This window comes from Cygnus olor, chromosome 1, assembly GCF_009769625.2.
Source record: "Cygnus olor isolate bCygOlo1 chromosome 1, bCygOlo1.pri.v2, whole genome shotgun sequence".
Classification (NCBI taxonomy): Eukaryota; Metazoa; Chordata; class Aves; order Anseriformes; family Anatidae; genus Cygnus; species Cygnus olor.
In genome coordinates, this window is record NC_049169.1 from 140927184 (window position 1) to 140944786 (window position 17603).

General features: G+C 51.0%; 1 protein-coding gene across 2 annotated transcripts in view; it reads right to left on the reverse strand.

Annotated features, from left to right (window-relative positions):
* Positions 1–14606, reverse strand: part of LONRF2 (LON peptidase N-terminal domain and ring finger 2) — a 32894-nt gene extending 18288 nt beyond the window's left edge. For both annotated transcript variants that reach the window (XM_040545220.1, XM_040545144.1), the window contains exon 1: positions 13798–14606. In XM_040545220.1, the coding sequence (XP_040401154.1) occupies positions 13798–14581 (784 nt within the window). In that variant the 5' untranslated portion in view covers positions 14582–14606. The remainder of the gene's footprint in view (positions 1–13797) is intronic.
* Between the last annotated feature and the right edge of the window lie 2997 nt (positions 14607–17603).

Genomic DNA, 17603 nt, shown 5'->3' on the forward strand with positions numbered 1-17603 from the left:
GTTGTTAATAGGGTATTAAACCACACCAGCCCCCTTACCATCGCCTCACATTGTCCACGTGAAGCTTGAGCACACACACAAGTGAGTACAGACATACGATAAGCATGTAACTGGTACTAGTGCCACTGCTCACGGGGTTTAAGCACCTGTCCAGAAGGGTTAGCTCACCACCACCCTGCCATCCCCTCCCTTCCCTGGAGCTCACGCGAGCGCTCGTGCAGCAAACCAGGTCCGCGTGGTTGCACAGTGAACCAGACCAAGGAATCAATTGACTGAAAGCTAATGCAATGAAAACAAATAAATAAAAAGGTTTAAGAGGATCAGTTTCCCCTCAACTGGTTCACTGTGCAGCCACACAAATGTGAGCGCCAGGACACGGGATGAGAAAGAAAGAAAGAAGCAGCAAGGACTGCTGCCTTTTCTGGCTGTCGCAGGGAACGATGCCAGATTTGCTAATTGCAGGATGACAGACCAGGGCTGATGCTACCCCACAGACAGCGAAGGCTGCAGACTACACCTAGAACAGCTCTGTAAAAGCTAGTTCACATTGCGGTTTGTCAGCTGTTGGCTTTTTTTTCTTTTGATATTACACATGCAGACTGCTGCAGCAGTCCACGCTTCTAGAGGATAATTCTGAAGACGACTGCAAATTGAATTAAATTGAAAACAATTAGCCTAATACCTTCAGAAGCCAGCTCTTTGCTTTCTGCTGCTCCATAGATGCTCAAATACACGATTATCCAAGTTAGTTATCATTTAATAGTCTGTGTCTTCTGATTGTATTAAATCCAGATGCATACTCTGCCTGTATTTCCATCACTGTATCTGCTGCATGGTATTTGTGCAAAGTGCACTGGCGGGGGTAGATGGTAAAGCTCCATCAGTTAGCGCTGGGTGGGGTATTTTTTGGCACCACAGAGGGAAAGGAAGCATTGCAAGATTATTGGGCAGGCAAACTAGTTTCCTGCTTCTGTTCACTACCGCAGTGCTGACATTTCAGCCATGCTGACATTTCCTCATGTTTTTCAGTGGACAATTCAGAGCATTTCATACATTCGGCAGACTCGGAAAACAGCTTCATCAGTTCTTCCGTGGGGTCTTGTCTCAATTGCAAAAGTTTGTGTTTTAAACAAAAAAGCCACTGCAGAGCACAAGGGTGTCACAAAAGCTGCAAGTCTTGCTAAAGCAAAGTTCACAGGCTCCCACAACGTGAAGGGAAAATACCAAGCTACCAAAAAAAAACTAAGCCAGACCAGAAAAAGCTACACATACCAGGGCTCGTTCCTGCACTGATGAAGTCTCCATCAGAAAGCATAAGGTGTGGCCCACTTTAATGAATAACTGGCCAGGAATGTTTAGTTAGCTGAGCAAGAGAGAAAGGGAACGGGGGGAACAAGTTTCCAGCTTTGCTCAAGGAACAGTATTTATGAGAATATAGCATAACAGGTTTTCTAGAGGGAGGTTAGGCAGCCAGACAAGACTCAGTAGCTGGAGCCCTGCCCAGCCTCCTTCATTCAAGTTCACCCCATTCGGAGGCGAGGCGGCGATGCCTGTGGGCACGTCCCATCACCGGCACAGGGCTAAGGGCCAGCCTGCAGACAGCTGGCACCTGGCAAGGTCTGGGAGGTCTTCTAGCACCCATCCACTGGAGCAAGCAGGGCTGGTGGCAGGGCTGTGCCGCACAGATAGTCTGCGAACCACAAGCTAACAGCTACCAGAACCACATTAGGTGATAAGAGGCACTGTGGGCCAGGAAAACTCAAACAAAGCAAACACCACCAAAAATCAAAACAAAACAACGCTGGGCTATGTGATTTCCCAAGGTCAGATGGATTGAGGCATCCTGTTCTCAATCAGCATAACCAGCACCAAGAAGAGCTGTCCCAGCTGGCTGATAGTCAGAGGAGATAGATTGAGAAGGCTTGAGGACATGCAGAGTTTATGAATGCTGCTAGATGTTAGTATAGTACAAAAAGCGTCAAGTTCATTTAAAACAAAGCCACAAAATCACACAATAACCAGTGGTTTGCTTTAAGATAAGGTACCCGTTCTTTCTCACGGAGGTTAAGGAATATTAAGGAATAAAAGATTTCTCCTATGAAATGACTTCGTATCTCAGGCCAAATTAAAACAGCGAAGCGCAGAAAATGTTACTGTTTCCACAATACCATCAGATGGCATTTCCTGAATCAAAGTCTTCTGGGAGCCTGCAGCTGCACAGCAAAATTTATGTTCTTGTCAGCATCGTGTATCCACCGCTGAGGCTCCCAGGATCTGTGGCTCCGGGCAGCCAGGACACAGAGTCTTCCTAGGAGCCACAGGTCCTGGGAGCCTTCTCAAGTGGCATCCTCCTTCCCAGCCTTTATCCTACAGCATGAGATGATGCCTGAGCATCACCCAGCACTGAGGGGCTCGGTGGCTCTGCACATCCTGGACCCTCTTTGGGACAGCCAAATATCACCAGTACAGAGCGTGCTTGCCAGCTTGCTCAAACAGACACAATAGCCAGCTCAGATTTTCCAAAAATGTTAGCTTTCTACCCCTCTTTGTGAATTCAACATCAGCTCTGCTCACACCACCTTTGCACTCATTTGCAGATGTTCGCTAGATTGCGCTTCTACTTACACAGCAGCTAAGACCCCAAATTACTTTTCCAGATACGCTCACGCCTTCATGTTTTAAAAATACTACACTGGCTGAGTTCAGGAGTCTGGCAGAGAAGAACATCACTCCCCAAAACCTCCTTGTGCTAAAAAGAAAGCGAGAGCAATTAGAGAGTTCTCCAAATAGGACGTGGATGATAAGAGTTTTTCTGCAATAAACCACTCCTGAGATTTCTTCTTCATTTCACGAATGGAGCACAGAAAAAAATAGTTGAAAGTTGCTAGAACTCCCTAATCCTTCTTATCTGATATTTCTTCCTAGAAGAGCGTTTTATTCAAATCTACTTCAGTCCTAAGCATATTTCCTAAATAAATGAGCATAACCAAAAAAGTGTCATTACAAAAACCCCCGAGTTTCGCTAGCAAGAGTCAACCTGTACAGGACTCTAGGGGAAAAGCTTCCCCCCATTTTACCGTAACTCCAACCACTGGAGAGAGGAAGAAATTTGCCTTGCTCTCATTTTATGCATTCAGTTCTGAACAATTTGGTAGCGAAAGTTTTTTCATAAGCTTTAAAAATAATACGGAACATCTATTTTCATTTCAACTACAAATTAGTAGTATATATTAATTAACTGAGAAGCAATCTAGTTTATCTCCTCCAGACTTCGTGCAAGCATGAGTCTGCTCAAAAAAAAACAGAACAGCATGTGGGGGTGTGTTGTCTGGTTGGGGAACAAAGGCAGGAGCACATATGATGAGATAATTAACAGAAGCAGCAAAGACACTCGGGGCATTCAAATAAAACTTCAGTCTACAACAAAGATGAAAAACAAGTTCAGCTCCCCAGAACTGAAGAGGGATGACAAGCATGATGTATGCTTGCAATCAGCAAACCCACGGTTTCTCACTTAGCAGCCCACATTAAATAGATTACATAAAAAAAAGGGCTTTCTGAACCTCATGGCTTTTCCTCCTTGCATTTGTATCACTGTCGGTCTTTTAGCATGTGAAAGCAAACTAAGACCCCAGAGGAAGCACGCAAGAAGTTCTAACACAGCAAGAATCCAGACGTGGGAGCTCCCTTATCCACCAGCCCGTTCTTGCAGCCAGGCACACTTCAGCTGATTTGGAAGTGGGCACTTGCAAACAGCGCTGTGCAGGCAAACACAGCTGATGGCCTGGACAGGCGCGGGGGCTTCAGCAATGTCCTTTTATAAAGGGCACACGTTCCCGTGTGCAGTTTTGGATGCCATAATACAAGACAGACATAAAACTACTAGAGAGTGTCCAAAGGAGGGCTATGAAGATGTGAAGGGTCTGGAGGGGAAGACATATGAGGAGCAGCTGAGGCCCCTTGGTTTGTCCAGCCCAGAGCAGAGCAGGCTGAGGGGAGGCCTCATGGCGGCCTGCAGCTCCCTCACGAGGGGAGCAGAGGGGCAGGCGCTGAGCTCTGCTCTCTGGGGACAGCGACAGGACCCGAGGGAACGGCATGGAGCTGGGACAGGGGAGGGTCAGGCTGGGGGTTAGGGAAAGGTTCTGCACCCAGAGGGTGGTCAGGCACTGGGACAGGCTCCCCAGGGCAGTGGTCACGGCACCGAGCTGCTGGAGTTCAAGGAGTATTTGGACAACGCTCTCAGACACATGGTCTGGTTTTTGGGTGGTCCTGTGTAGAGCCAGGAGTTGGGCTCAGTGACCCTTGTGGGCCCCTTCCAACTTGGGATATCTTATAATTAAAGAAAAAGGTAAGTCCAAATATGACAGCTATCAGTCGTTCCTATGCAGACAGAATACGACCCTGTATAGGATCAGATGAAGCAACCCCAGGACCTTCCCAGCCCTGAACTCAGATCTATCTCCAAGATCACACAACTTCGCAGACTACAACCAGTCCCTTCCATAAACTTTCTCTCATGCAGAAGCAGCACGCTGCTTCACAGCACAGTGGTGCCTCAAACACCTATTCCCACCACACAAGCAATGCTGCCAGACGGTCAGCAAACGAGTTTACAAGCTGCAAGACTGCCCCGAGAAGCAGCGGCATGGGGCATCACGCTCCTCCACTCATAGCGGGTGCCACACAGCTGCTGCAGCACTGGGTTTACCTGTCCAAAGCCGCCTCCTTCCACATTCACAATGCCTTGAGTTGTCATAATAAAAATACATAACCTCTTCCTTCAGGTTCTGTCTGCCATACAGCTCTATTTTTTAATCTCCATACAGATATCAAGTTATTTGCCTTCATAGCTGTAAGGCAAATGACTTGACACTATTTGAGAAGGTAACTACATGCAATGAATGGAGGTGTGCATTACACATTTCAAAATGCCACCCCACACCAAAATCTTCCCTCTTCACCTACACAAGGGACTAGAAAACATGACATATGAGGAGGGGCTGAGAGAACTGAGGCTGTTTAGTCTGGAGAAAAGGTTGAATGGAGACCTCAGCGCTCTCTACAGCTACCTGAAAGGAGGTTGCAGTGAGGACAGTGTCACCTTCTCAAGAGACAAGTGACAGAACGCAAGGAAATGGTCTCAAGTTGCACCAGGGGAGGTTTAGATTGGATATCAGGAAGAATTTCTTCACAGAGAGGGTGGTCAGGCATTGGAGCAGGCTGTCCAGGGAGGTGGTGGAGTCACCATCCCTGGAGGCATTAGAGAGGTACATGGCACTAAGGGACACGGTCTGGTGATGGGACTCAGGAGGTCAGGCTGATGGTTGGACTTGGTGATCTTGAAGGTCTTTTCCAACCTGGATGATTTTATGATTCTGTTGTACACTTGGAGTGCCTGAATTACAGCCACTACTTCACCAGCAGCATTGAAGCTACAACCCTTTGCCTTTCCTCACAGAAATAAAAGAATATCCACACACTTGCTTCCTTGCCCTGGAGCATGCTTGCATAGATAGCTTCTGGTCTGGGGGAAATGAAGACATCAAGACACTCCCTTGTATTATCACTTTGAATGAAGAGCATGGGTGACAGATCAGCTAGGCTATTCTTAAGAACATAAAATTTCTAGACGGAATTAACTTTTCTCTGGGCCTCGGTTCTTTGTCTTCTGCTGTTGAGAACACCCTCCAGAAAAAGAAGAGCCCAGACATAAGAACATAGATTTTTTTTTTTATAATGCTTGACAAAATGCTTTGGATTCCCAGTGGTTTTATTTCGGGCTCAGTGAGTAAGTTCTCAACAAGGAAGCTCTGTATATTATTTAAAGCTGGACTGTCATCACCACTCAGCACAGCTAATCACTCCTCCCCTCATTACTCAAGAGAAACACTGTAAGAGAAGCTGTATGCTGCCTGGAAGAAGTGCTGCCATAAAGAAGGTACAGCTAACTTCATGCCCAGACTTTCAGATTGTCCCTCTGGCTTAATGAGGCAGAAGCATGTCAAACCAATTACATTAACCTACGGCTTCGTTTGCATTCCCACGAGCGTAAAGCCAATGAGAACCTTGCATACAAACCAACTACAGTGGCGAATTTCATGGTACAGCACAAGCCCTCAATTCAAGAACGTCCCAGCATACAGCTGAATGTAACAGATTACATTATCCACACCTCCTATCAAAATCCTAATCCTTCCATGTTTTCGCTAGATGCACGCTACTCCTTCCCACTTTTAATTGCTTGAATCAACACCTTCTCGCCACATTTTTGGTTTCCACTCTACCTTTTGGACATTTGAGCACTGCCTCAGGTGACGTACCCCAACTCCATCTGTGGCTGCTTGGCGCTAGTATAATAAAACTATTGAGCACACAAATGTGACTCACTTTCAATGTTTACTAGCTCTCACAGCATTTAGTTTGGGGTTCAGGTAAGGTTTCCTAACAAAGCCCTTTCTTAGAGAGGATAGCAGCCTCAGAACTGAAGTACCCTCTCAAACAGCAGGTACAAAACAAGATAACAGATTAAAGTAGAAATACAACAAGCAAACCTAACACAAACCAAAGCCAAGCAGTCAAACCCTTAACCGATCTTCAAAACACTCAAGTGAACGGCCGAACGCCCCATACAAACGGGCAGCTGCGCGAGGTGCACATGAGCCCATGATTGCAGAGACTCCAGAGACTTCTTGTGTCTCACTGCCAAGCGAAACCAGACAATAAGGTCTGCCACGATCACAGAGAACAAGATCGATTTACAGCGAGATATGCTATCATAACACGACCTTACAGGTGATCACCTAGTTGCCCTTTTAGCCACTGCCAGTATAAAAACTGCATTTGTACCAGTTGCTCTTCAAGTCTCTGTAACCTTCACTTTTTCCAGTTAAAGCTTATTTCAGCCTAGAATTTCTGATTCTCTGCAAGTTGCAAGAAGGACCTTCTTGTTTCTCAATTACTAACCCCACTGCTTTTGTCCTCAGAGCAGATCATGTAACACATCTGTATAAGAGAAGAAGAGTGGTAAAGTATCCTACTCATTTTCAGATCAGTAAGCCCAAGTCACTTCCATACATGTCTTCATCCAAAAGCAAAAGATGCCTTTATTTTAAACAGTAAAAGGAAAAGAGAATATGCTGAAGAGACTTGAGCAATCCTAGAGAGTGAACTATGTTTACATGTGAGAAAGTTTCAAGAATTTCGGAAGCAGCCCAATTATTTATAAGAAATTACATCTAGATAACATACACAGAGGGCAGGAGGGGAAAAGCTATCCTAAGTAGTACAGTAAGTTACATGAGCAACATTACTTAAAAAAAAAACACTCAAAGACTGCCTAGGGTACCGCACCATGCCTCCTTCCCTTGGTGGCCACCATGGACATGCTCCCGTTCACCATGCCCAGGTCTCACGTGGCCCCTGGTCCTGCAACCCTGCAAAGCCCCTGCCTTCTGCAGGCCCTCTGCAAGCAGACAGCGCTGTCAGAGATCCAACAACGGGATCTAAGCTTTAAGCTGTGAGCTCTTTGCAAATCAAGAGTAATACGAGCTCCTGCTCCCAAGCACTTCACACGTTTCCAGCAGTGTCATACGTGAAGCATTCACTACTATTTTTCAAGCACTACCTCAGTTTAAAAAAAAAAATAGGGGGGGGGAGCCTGCAAAATATTTTAAGCTTCAAAATAACATTCACCCTATTCAACAATTTCCAGGTAATCTCAATGCCTACTTTTACACATTTTTGTGCCCATGTAAGACAGAAAAAACAGGTTTTGGGGACATGCTTAATTTGGGTAGATTCCAAGAGATGCTTTTACAAAAGGATGGTAGAGTTTCTTTTTTTAGCACAGATCCTCCAAGAAGAAGGAACCTACTGTCTTTTGCAGCATGTAATTTCAGAAAGACTACCTCTCATTCTTCATTTAGAAGTCATACTTTCCTTCAGTAGCTATAAAATTAGATATTCTTTTGATAAATTATTAAAACGACTGAACTATTTGCCATTCTGAGAGTCATGACAGTCATCTACCAGCTCCCCCACTTTGTGTTTGTTTCTTTTATATAATGGCTGGTACAAAGTCAAGAGGCTTATTTCTTTACCACTGGAAATCAGCAGTGTTCTCAAGACACTGAAGAAAGAAGATTTGGTCAATCTATTTTTTTAACTACATCTGAGAGACAGCTGACCTTATCTTTGATAGCAGCCCTCTAGAAATAGTGCACCGACAAGAAAAGACTATTAAAGCGTACTAACACACAATTCAAATATGTGGTCTGCAAATGATCTCTAGCTGTTTTCTTTGAACGATGCTTCTTCAGTGCAAGTACATCACTAAGGAGCACAAGTCCTACGAAAACAGTGACAGAGTTAATAGAACGTGTCCTGTGGCATCAGTCATCTTTATAAAATATTTTTAGTGTGGCGTTCTACAAACACTTCAGCAGCTTCCCCTGGCAGAGAGGGGACTCTGTAGTTTCTTTGCTTCTTCTGACCTTCGCTCACAACCAAGACATCAAATCCTTCACCCACCACTCCTGCAACGTGGCAGCGCCGGGAAGCTGCCCCGGCCCACGAAAAGGAGGCTGCGCCGTCTTTTTTCCGCCCCTATCTGAAAAAACTCAGAAGCAGGCTTAGAAGGCAAACACCCCAGCAAATCACTTTTGAAACACGACAAAACACTTGCCCAAAGCCTTCTTACTCATCGCTGTAATCGCTCAGCCCAGCTCCAGGAATGCTCTGCTCTCGGTTCACCCACGCCGTGCTCCCCGTGAAGCAGTATTCCCCCACAACTCCGCTTTTATCTAGCAGGAAAACCCAAGGCAGCTGTTCTTGAATCAGCCTGCACCGAAGCGTTGCTTAAAATAAGAAAGCCTGTAGCTGTTAACAGGTTGAGAGCCAGTATAGGAGGTCAAAAGGCGCAGCAAGACACACATTTTTCAATTTACAGCACAAATCTTTTTACCTCTCCCCTCTCATTTAACAGTTACTGATGTAAAAACATACCCAGCCTACTAGATCAGACCCAACCGGGGGCACAGACATGAGCTCTGTTAACAGACCCTGCCCCTGGCTTTCAAAGGGGTAACCTCACATTGGCTCAGCACACTGGAACAGACACACTCTTCTGTAGCGAGGAAAGTTTGGGCTCCAAAATCTGCACTTTGTTAACATATTTTAAGTCTCAAAGCCGATGATAGTGAAAATGCATCCTCTGTACTGATGTGGAACTATAGGGAGGAGGGATGGAAAGCCAAAAACACCTATGACTTGCCTGTGTACCTACTCCAGCAGCATAGCACAACTGATCTTGTATGCAAAGACATCGTCGGGAACAACTGCACGTACAGACCAGAGGAGATGTGAAGGTCAAGAAGACCAGGTTGCTTTGCAGGTGCTCTACCTCAACATCCCCATGGAGGTGAAGCACAGCACGCTAGGGTTGGGGAGTGGGAACTGGTGCTGAGCAGCTGTCCGAAAAGGCTGCATCTGCTGGAGAGCAGGCACGGTTTGGCTTGGGACATCGTCCTCACATGCCTGGTTCTCCCTTTATGGCTCTTTTCTGCTGCCTCCCAGCCTGCCATTCCCCCCCCCGTAATTGAATTCTTACCAAGGGAGAATTCAGCAGGCGCTAGATAAATTTCCATGAATGGCTTTACCACAAAACAAATTAGTGCTGAGTGGCCACATTAAGTTTCCTTTTGGATCAGGTCAATTTCTGGTGAACCTCCACTGGTATGAGGAGAAGGGAGAAACGTCTCTCCGCTGAGGCTCACCCAAGAGAGGCAGAGCCTTCTCCTCCCACCGAAGCCCAGGAAAGTGCCCACGTTTTGTTTCTCACCATGTCCCACACCTCAGGGCCAGCACACTGCTCTCCACCCCTGAAGATACTAAGGTGGACTGCATATGAACTCGTCTCCTCAGCCCTTCATCCACGGGAAATGGGGACGTGCAGGCAAGGGGGCCCTCTCTGTGGGCTCGGGAAGAAAAAGCCCCCTTGTACCTGTACCATCCATCCTTCGCCAAGGTTGAAAAGCATAGTGGAGTTATCCCCTACAGCCTTACTCTGAACCCCTGGGTGGATTAAAAACAAAGGTGCTGGGCAATCTGAGTGGTTGTGTGCATCGACAATCCCCCCCAGGAGAGTCTTAGCTCTGCTGAAGCTGGTGCAGGAGGCTGGCGCCGCTGCAGCCACGCGCTCCGAGCAGGCGTTTTCAGGCTTATTTACAGGAAAGGCATGGGATGCTACTAGGCTGCCTCAGTAGGAAGAAAGGCACAGAGGATCGGCAGCTGAAGGAATGAGTCACCACTACCCAAATCCCCTTACGGTCTCTATGTTTGTTTGCTTACTAGCATGCTCTCACCCTGAGAAGAACGTGGTCTCCTTCAGATCTGTGCTGAGTCTAATTTTAAAGCCAGCAGACTAGCACAAAATGTGCAACGAACTCCCGCCTGGCCTGCACGAGACAGCCTATTTCTTGATAAATACTGCTCCCTGAGAATGAACCGCCTTGCCACGTCCCTCCCCCGCCGTGATGCAGTCTCCAACCCTATAAAGTTACACACGTTACTTGGGAAAAGCCCTGTTCCTTATCTCCCCATTAAGCGACAGCCACCTGCTACCTCTGAAACTGGCATTCGCTTCCTACAAGAACAAAAACCACGTGCTCAAAAGCGCATCCTCAAAACACCTGTTCATTTGCCATTGAGATCTAGCTTCCCTCCACTTGAAGGGTCTGTAGGCTTGCACACACAAAAAACAAATGTACTACCCCCAGACACGGTCCCTCATAAGCCCATAAGGTCAGAGAACCAGGGAGAAGAGAAGGGGTGGCAGGGAGGAAACCCACCTCTGATACCCCTGCCTCATTTGCCTGGGGAGCAGCCAGCACGCTGGGCATTGCCCAAATGGCAACGCTCGATATTGCGATGGCTGCACGGCACAAAGCTTGGCACCGGAGCGATCCAGCTGGAAACAAACGCTTCCTTTCAAGTGGCCTGACACGTGCTTGCTTTGAAGGAGCGGTAATTAGATACCTTGCAATAACCAGAGATCTATTCCAACGTCTGTGGCAGGGAAAAAGCCAGTGACTTTGTTTAAAGCGGTGGAAACAACCAAGCTGTGGGCTTCTCAAAGGAGCTCAAAGGATCAAATCCTAAAGCCAATTTTCTCAACAGCAACACCAAAAAACCCACACCCACAGCTGAACCCGCAGCAGAATCCACCAGAACAAAGACAGAAGCAGTGGGGACACCAAATCTGACAGTTCAGGACAGAAGATGAACATACTTGCAGCAAAGAGTAAGCCATTTCCACTGGAGACTGACTGGTTTCACTGGGAAAAGGCGACAACTTGAAGGCTGCAGGCATCTTTTCACACCTACGGCTAGGAGCAGATACTCCAGATGCTGCCAGAAAGAAGCGAAGACCACCCCAAGCGGCCTTTTACAGCCCAGCCTGCTCACAGCAGGCTCAGGGGACCTCAGGAACTGGTGTTCAGACCAGAAGACACAAGGTCGCAACCAGAACGACAGAGCCAACTGTGAGGTGGAAAGCTTGCTTTAAGACAACAGCTGCTGTCACACCAAGGCACACGCAATGAGCAGAGCAGGGAAACAGAAGTAAAATCCCACCGAACCACACGTCAGGAGGCCTGGAGTCCTCCTAACTTTGTACGGCAATCATACAACCCAGATGGTCACGTGCCTTTCAGCTTCTGCTCCGCTTTCAGAAAAGCAACGAAGATACCCACTGCCGGGACTCCCGGCAGCAATGCCCGGAGGTGGAGAAGGCTTGAAACAGAGCCATGCTCTGACAGCAGCTTGGCCTGCGAGGAACCACAGCTGGTACACATGGGACATGAAGGAAGGTCATGGTCTGGGGGATGGAGTGGGGGCACCTGCCCTTTGACTGTGGGGACTTGGATCCGCTCCTGGGAAGTCACCTCATGGCAGCCTCCAGTCTTAGGGTTTCAAAAGCTGGCAAGATGCCCACCATCATTCTCAATTATCATTTAACAACGAAAAACCGTATGAAGCAGCTTCAGCCTCGCTTACGGAGCAAGGAGCTTCTGAACAGGCTCCTGCTGTGCCCCAAAGGCCGCGGTATCGCTGTTATCCCTGCAGCATGCAGGGCTGGGGACACGTGCTGCAGGGACAGCACACACAGGCCCCCGGCCCCACGCTGCGTCCTCCCCGCACGTGCCTTCCAGCTGCACCTCTCTCTCCCCGTGCCGCTAACAACTCTCCAAAATCCAGATCAGCCTCTCGCTTCACCCACAAGATGCTGTTTTCCCCAGCAGCGGGGCCAGAACCCAATTATTATTATTTTTTTTTTTTTTTTAAAAAAAGAGGCTGCCTTGGTGAAAACTCACTGCGTCCAACAGTGACCTACATCGAGCCTCTCCCCTCCCTCCGCTTCACCTTCCTCCCCGAGCTCTCCGTCCTGCCCTACTTTAACAGAGATTACTTCAGCTAAACCGGGTAATAGTTTTACGGAGAGCGGGCGAGGCGCGCGCGGCACTCGCCACATCTGACAGCAAAAGTGGAAAAAACAGCACAACCACCGGCTCCCGCGGCCAGCCTCAGCTGCGGGGTGGTGGCATGCTGTGCTGCACGCAGCACTCGCCGTTCAGGTGCCGTTCAGGCAGCCGTGCCGGGGCATAACGGTGTGTTTCTCTCCACAGTGTGTTTCTCCCTGTGGTGCGTTTGTTTCTCTCCACCAGCTGAACAATGGGGAACATCTCAGTCCTTTGTCGCTGGGTGACAACACCAGGAGCGAGGAAAGCAGTTTTGCTGAAAGGAGGGAAGGAGCTCTCCCACCAAGGAGAAGCACCACTGCCTTCTTGTTTCCTTTGTCTCCAGGTGAAGAGATTTGCCCGTGGGTTTTGACCTCCGTTAGCACGGCAGAGCCTCACTCTCCCCCTCCTCCCCAGCTGAAGCAGACAGATGCCCACGGTGGGCAGCCTGGAGGATCCCAGGGGGTTTGCCGAGATCCCCCCAGCCCCGTGCCTCCTCATGCATTTTCCATGCCGCTCGCGCCGTGCCGCCCCCCGCCGCGTTCAAGGCGAGTGAGCAGGGCGCACGCACGCACACCAGCACTACTATCAGGCTACAACCCAGCGAGTAGGGACCCAAAACAACCCGGCTTGGGCAAACGGGGGCTGCCACACGTCTGAGCGGGCAGGAAAGCAGGATACGGCATTTTTATCTAAATCCTGACTCTCTGGAGAGCGCTCTGCATGCAGAACTACGGCATGCCCGTGTATCTGAGGAGGTTACGCTCAGAACACAGGCAGCTGGTCTCTACGGGTCAAAGCACGGATTTTTCTTGCCACAGCATAAGACGGGAAGATTTTATTTCCGAGCCTGCACACCTATTGATGTTTTATTGCTTCCGACAGACGCTGTTTGCTGAGAACACGGCCGCGCGTAGCTGGGCGCTCACGCATCTGGTCCACCAGCCAGCTCCTTCCACGAGGTCGCGGCGGAGCCCAGCGCAGCCAGGGCCGCGTACCCTCCGCCAGAAGATGGTTTCCCCACGAACACGGAGGGAGGATTTTCTAGAAACGCTGCATAATGAGTCATCAGCTGCGGGCGCCTGAACGCGAGGCACCTTCCAGAGCGAGCACCACCACGAAAATAACAGCGGAACAAAAATAGCAGCGCCCTGACTGGGTGCTGGGGGCGGGGGGAGGGGGGGGACAGAACACGCTTTCATTCCCAAAACTTGGTGTCGAAACTTCTCCGCTCCCCCAGCCCTCCCCCGCTTCGCCGGGGGGACCCTCCCCGGCGGCTCACCCATCTCCAGCGCCTCGTTGTACTTCTCCAGGGCGGCCGGCAGCTCCTGGCGCTCCCGCAGCGCGTCGCCCTCGGCTCGGAGCCGCCGGGCCCGGCTCTCGGCGGCGAACCACTTCTGCAGGAGGTTGCCCAGCACCACGTTGACCCGCGGCCGGGCGGCTGGGGACGGCGGGGCGGCGGCGGAGGTGGCGGAGGAAGGCTCGGCGGGGCGTCGCGGGCGGTGGCAGCGGCCGCAGTCGCCGGGCTCGGCGCAGCGGCGGCAGTGGGTGTGCCCGCAGTGCAGGGTCACCGGCTCGCACAGCAGCCGCCGGCACAGCGGGCAGGCGAACAGCTCGGGCGGCCGGCAGCAGGCAGGGTCGCCCAGCCCCTCGCCATCACCGCCGCCGCCGCCGCCGCCTCCCCAGGGCGGCAGGCGCAGCTCCTTGTCGCGGATGCTGAGCGCGAAGCTCTCGGCCAGCTCCCGCAGCTCGTCGGGCCGCAGCCGCGCCAGCCGCGCCGCCGCGCCGTAGGCGTCCAGCGCCTCGGCCATGCGGCCGGCCCGAGCCAGCGCGTCGGCGCGGCGGAGGCACAGGCCCCGCTCGGGCTGCGGCAGCTCGGCCAGCTCCGAGCCGTAGATCTCGGCCGCCAGCTCGAAGTTGCCGCCGCGGAAGGCCTCCTCGGCCACCTGCAGCATCTCCGAGCACGGACCCGCCGCCGCCGCCATCGCCCCGGCTGCCGAACCGGTGCCGGTCCCGGTCCCGGTCCCGGCCGGGGGCAGCGCGCAGGGCCCCGGGCCCAGCTCCATGCCCCCGCCGGCCCCCGGCCGCCCCTACTCCATGCCGGGCCCGCGGCGCCGCCGCCGCCGACTCCTCCGGCTCCTTCCTGGGAGGGGACGGCGACGGGAAGGGAAGGCAGGGCGGGCCGGGGGCGGGCCGCGGCGCTGCAGCAGGGGGGGGGGCGAGCCCCGCTCCGCCCCCCCCGCACCGCCCCCGGCTTATGCAAGGGCCGCCCGGTTGTGTAAGGCGCCCCCGGGCCTCCCCCCGGCCGCCAGGTGCCCGCCCGGCCCCTTCCTGCCCCGGCCCCGTTTCCTGGTGCCCGGCCCCGGAGGCGCCGCTCGGGCCCTTCCCCGCCGAGCCCCCTCAGCGCGGGGGGTGCCTGGGGGGATTGCTGAGGGGTGTCCCCCCCGCCGTGCTTCCCGAGAAAGCCGAGCACGTGTTCTCTTTAAAAAAAAATACTAATAAAATAATCCCCAACTCTCAGAAAAAATCCTTTTCTGTAAGCGGCAGCGCTGCCAACTCAGCTTGGGATCTGCAAGTCGTGCTGAGCGCTGGCTTGTGCATCGGCAGCAACAAGAAAGATAATGCAGCTGGAAGTTAGTTAATCAGGCATGAGTCAGAAAGGAATCCAACTTGCTCCGCAGGAATAACAGGAGTAAAAAAAAAGGAAAGAAAAAAAGTAGGCAACGTTTATTTTAGACACAGCTGTAAACAAAGCGTCTGGAGGAACGGGGAGGCTGTCAGCCCGGTGAGGAAGTGCCGGTCTCCAGTCACTTTTGGGGTTGCAGCTGGGCAGGGGAGGTTGTGGTGGTCTTTGCCTATCTCCTGTAAGGCCCTAAGGCCACTGGTGAGGACCTGTCACCCCATCACCACACCTCACTGCAGGCGATGCCCACTGGTGGTTTTGGCCTGCCTGCAGCTCTGCTGCTTCCCCAGCGTGCCCGTTCTGCACTATGAATGCTTCTGATATTGGTTCTTTGAGCAACACTCACTGGTCTGACACTTGCATCACCTCCAGGGCTCGAGGTTTCCATCCAAAGTCTGACCTCCGCATCTTGCATCCATTCATCATTCCCTATCTCGACATCTTCACTTGGAGTTATGATGGGATCAAATCCCATCGCCATTTTATCAAAGTCCGCTGGGGACATTATTCATAAAAGATGGGACAGACGTGGTGTGGTTCTGCCCCATCACGGCCACCTCGCAGAAACCTGGAAGGACGAGGAAAACATGGACTCGCCACTTGAGCCACCCACCAGCGCTGCCTCTGGTTCCTGGGACCCTGACGAGGAGCAGCAGCATTTTTGCTGATGGCTCCACCCGGCTCTTGCCGGGAGCCTCCCTGCAGCCCTCCTGCGAAAGGAGGCACCAGGCGAGCGCGTCCTGCCACGCTGCTTCTCCCCACGTGTCTTGGCACTGCTCCCTGACAGCCCTTCACTGTCCCTCCCGGTCGAACAGCGCTGGTCAGGCAGGCGATGTGCCGCTGTGCGTGTCACCTCACGCTGGGGTGGCCGCGGCCCTTTTCTCATCAGTGCTTAGCAGGCGCTTCCAGCAGCACCTTTCACGGAGGGAGGCCGCTACTTTATTTAGCGCCGCGATCGATGGCCCCGTGGTGTGCAGCCTCTGGGTTTTTGAAGGCATCTGCTGGCGAGTGAACAAAATTACCTCGCTGCTGTTGAAACTGGCTCAGCGTGGCAGCTTTCCCTCCTCACCCCTCCCCGGTACAGAACTGCTTGCCACCAGGCTGTGAGCACGCCTCCTTCTCTCTTGTCCTCGATGCCTATTTCTGAGACCACACTCTTTTTTGTGGGTCTTTCTGCTCCAGAACGCAATTCATTGCACGTCTAGAAATGGCATTCCCCTGCGCTTATATCCCCAGTTTCTCCCTTAAAGCTTTGCCAGTCTGCTGGGCCAAATGTGGTGCAGTAAGAGAAAGGCAACGAGCTGCGGAGCACTCTCAGTGGCTGTGGAGCTGAAACACGGCTCCAGGTGCCTCTTAATGCTTTGCAGGTAGGAATGATATCCTAAGAAACAGCAAGAAATGGAAGACAGGAAACTAAAGCAAAACGATTAACGGTCTATAATTTAAAAGCTCATGCTTCTCACCGAGACTATTGGTAGTATGCCCAGGTTATTCAACCAAGGTCAGAAAACGTGACGTGGGAAAATCCTGCCAAGAAGTTCCCTCGGAGCAGGTTCCCGGTGACACAGCCGCGTGGCTTAGGGCTTCTTGCTGGGTCAGCTGAGAGTAACTGATTGCAACAGCCACAGAGCAGAGTGGACTTTTCATAAACCACCTGAACACCGATCAGAAGTTATAATTTTTACCAGAAAAAAAAAAAATGTAGCTGTTGCATAGGATTAAAATGTTGCCTTCTGCAAGAGATGAAGGACCTCCTCTTGTACTCATGGCAAAACTTCTGCTGGCTTCTTCCTCAGCACAAAAAAAAAAAACCAAAACCCTCTCCCCAAATTAGCCACTGTGTGACCAGCTGTTAGAAGTGCTCCCCAGTAGGTGCTCAGCAGTACTATTTTTTTCCTGTTAATAACATGCTTCCACCCTGGATTAGCCCCATAACGCTGTATCAAGCAAAACACAGTTGCAGAAGTTGCCTTCCAAGGGGAGGATTACAGGTTCTTGCTCCTCTGAGTCACTGTTCAACACTTCAAAGTTGACACTGGCTTTCCTTTACGTTTGCAGCCTAACTTTCAACTCGTTCCTGAGGCCCAGCTTCCCCAACATTTTCCTTCGGGGCAGAATTTTCCCTGAAGGAGAAAGGAGGGGAGGAAGCGAGCTGGAAATGAGAGCTGTTACATATTTGGAGGACATTTTTAATTCCTCTAGCACGTTTCTATTCCGAGATACTTTGAAGTGCTAAACTCCGGTTTGTTTTGATGTTCTTGCGGAGGAAATCTGTCTTTTATTGTCTTGGAATAGCTTAATTAGAGAGGAGTGATAGGATATAATCAATGCACAGGCACACACACACGTAACACCACACTAAAATGTTACTGAAGTTGTAAAGTCAAGCACATCAAAATTAGGAT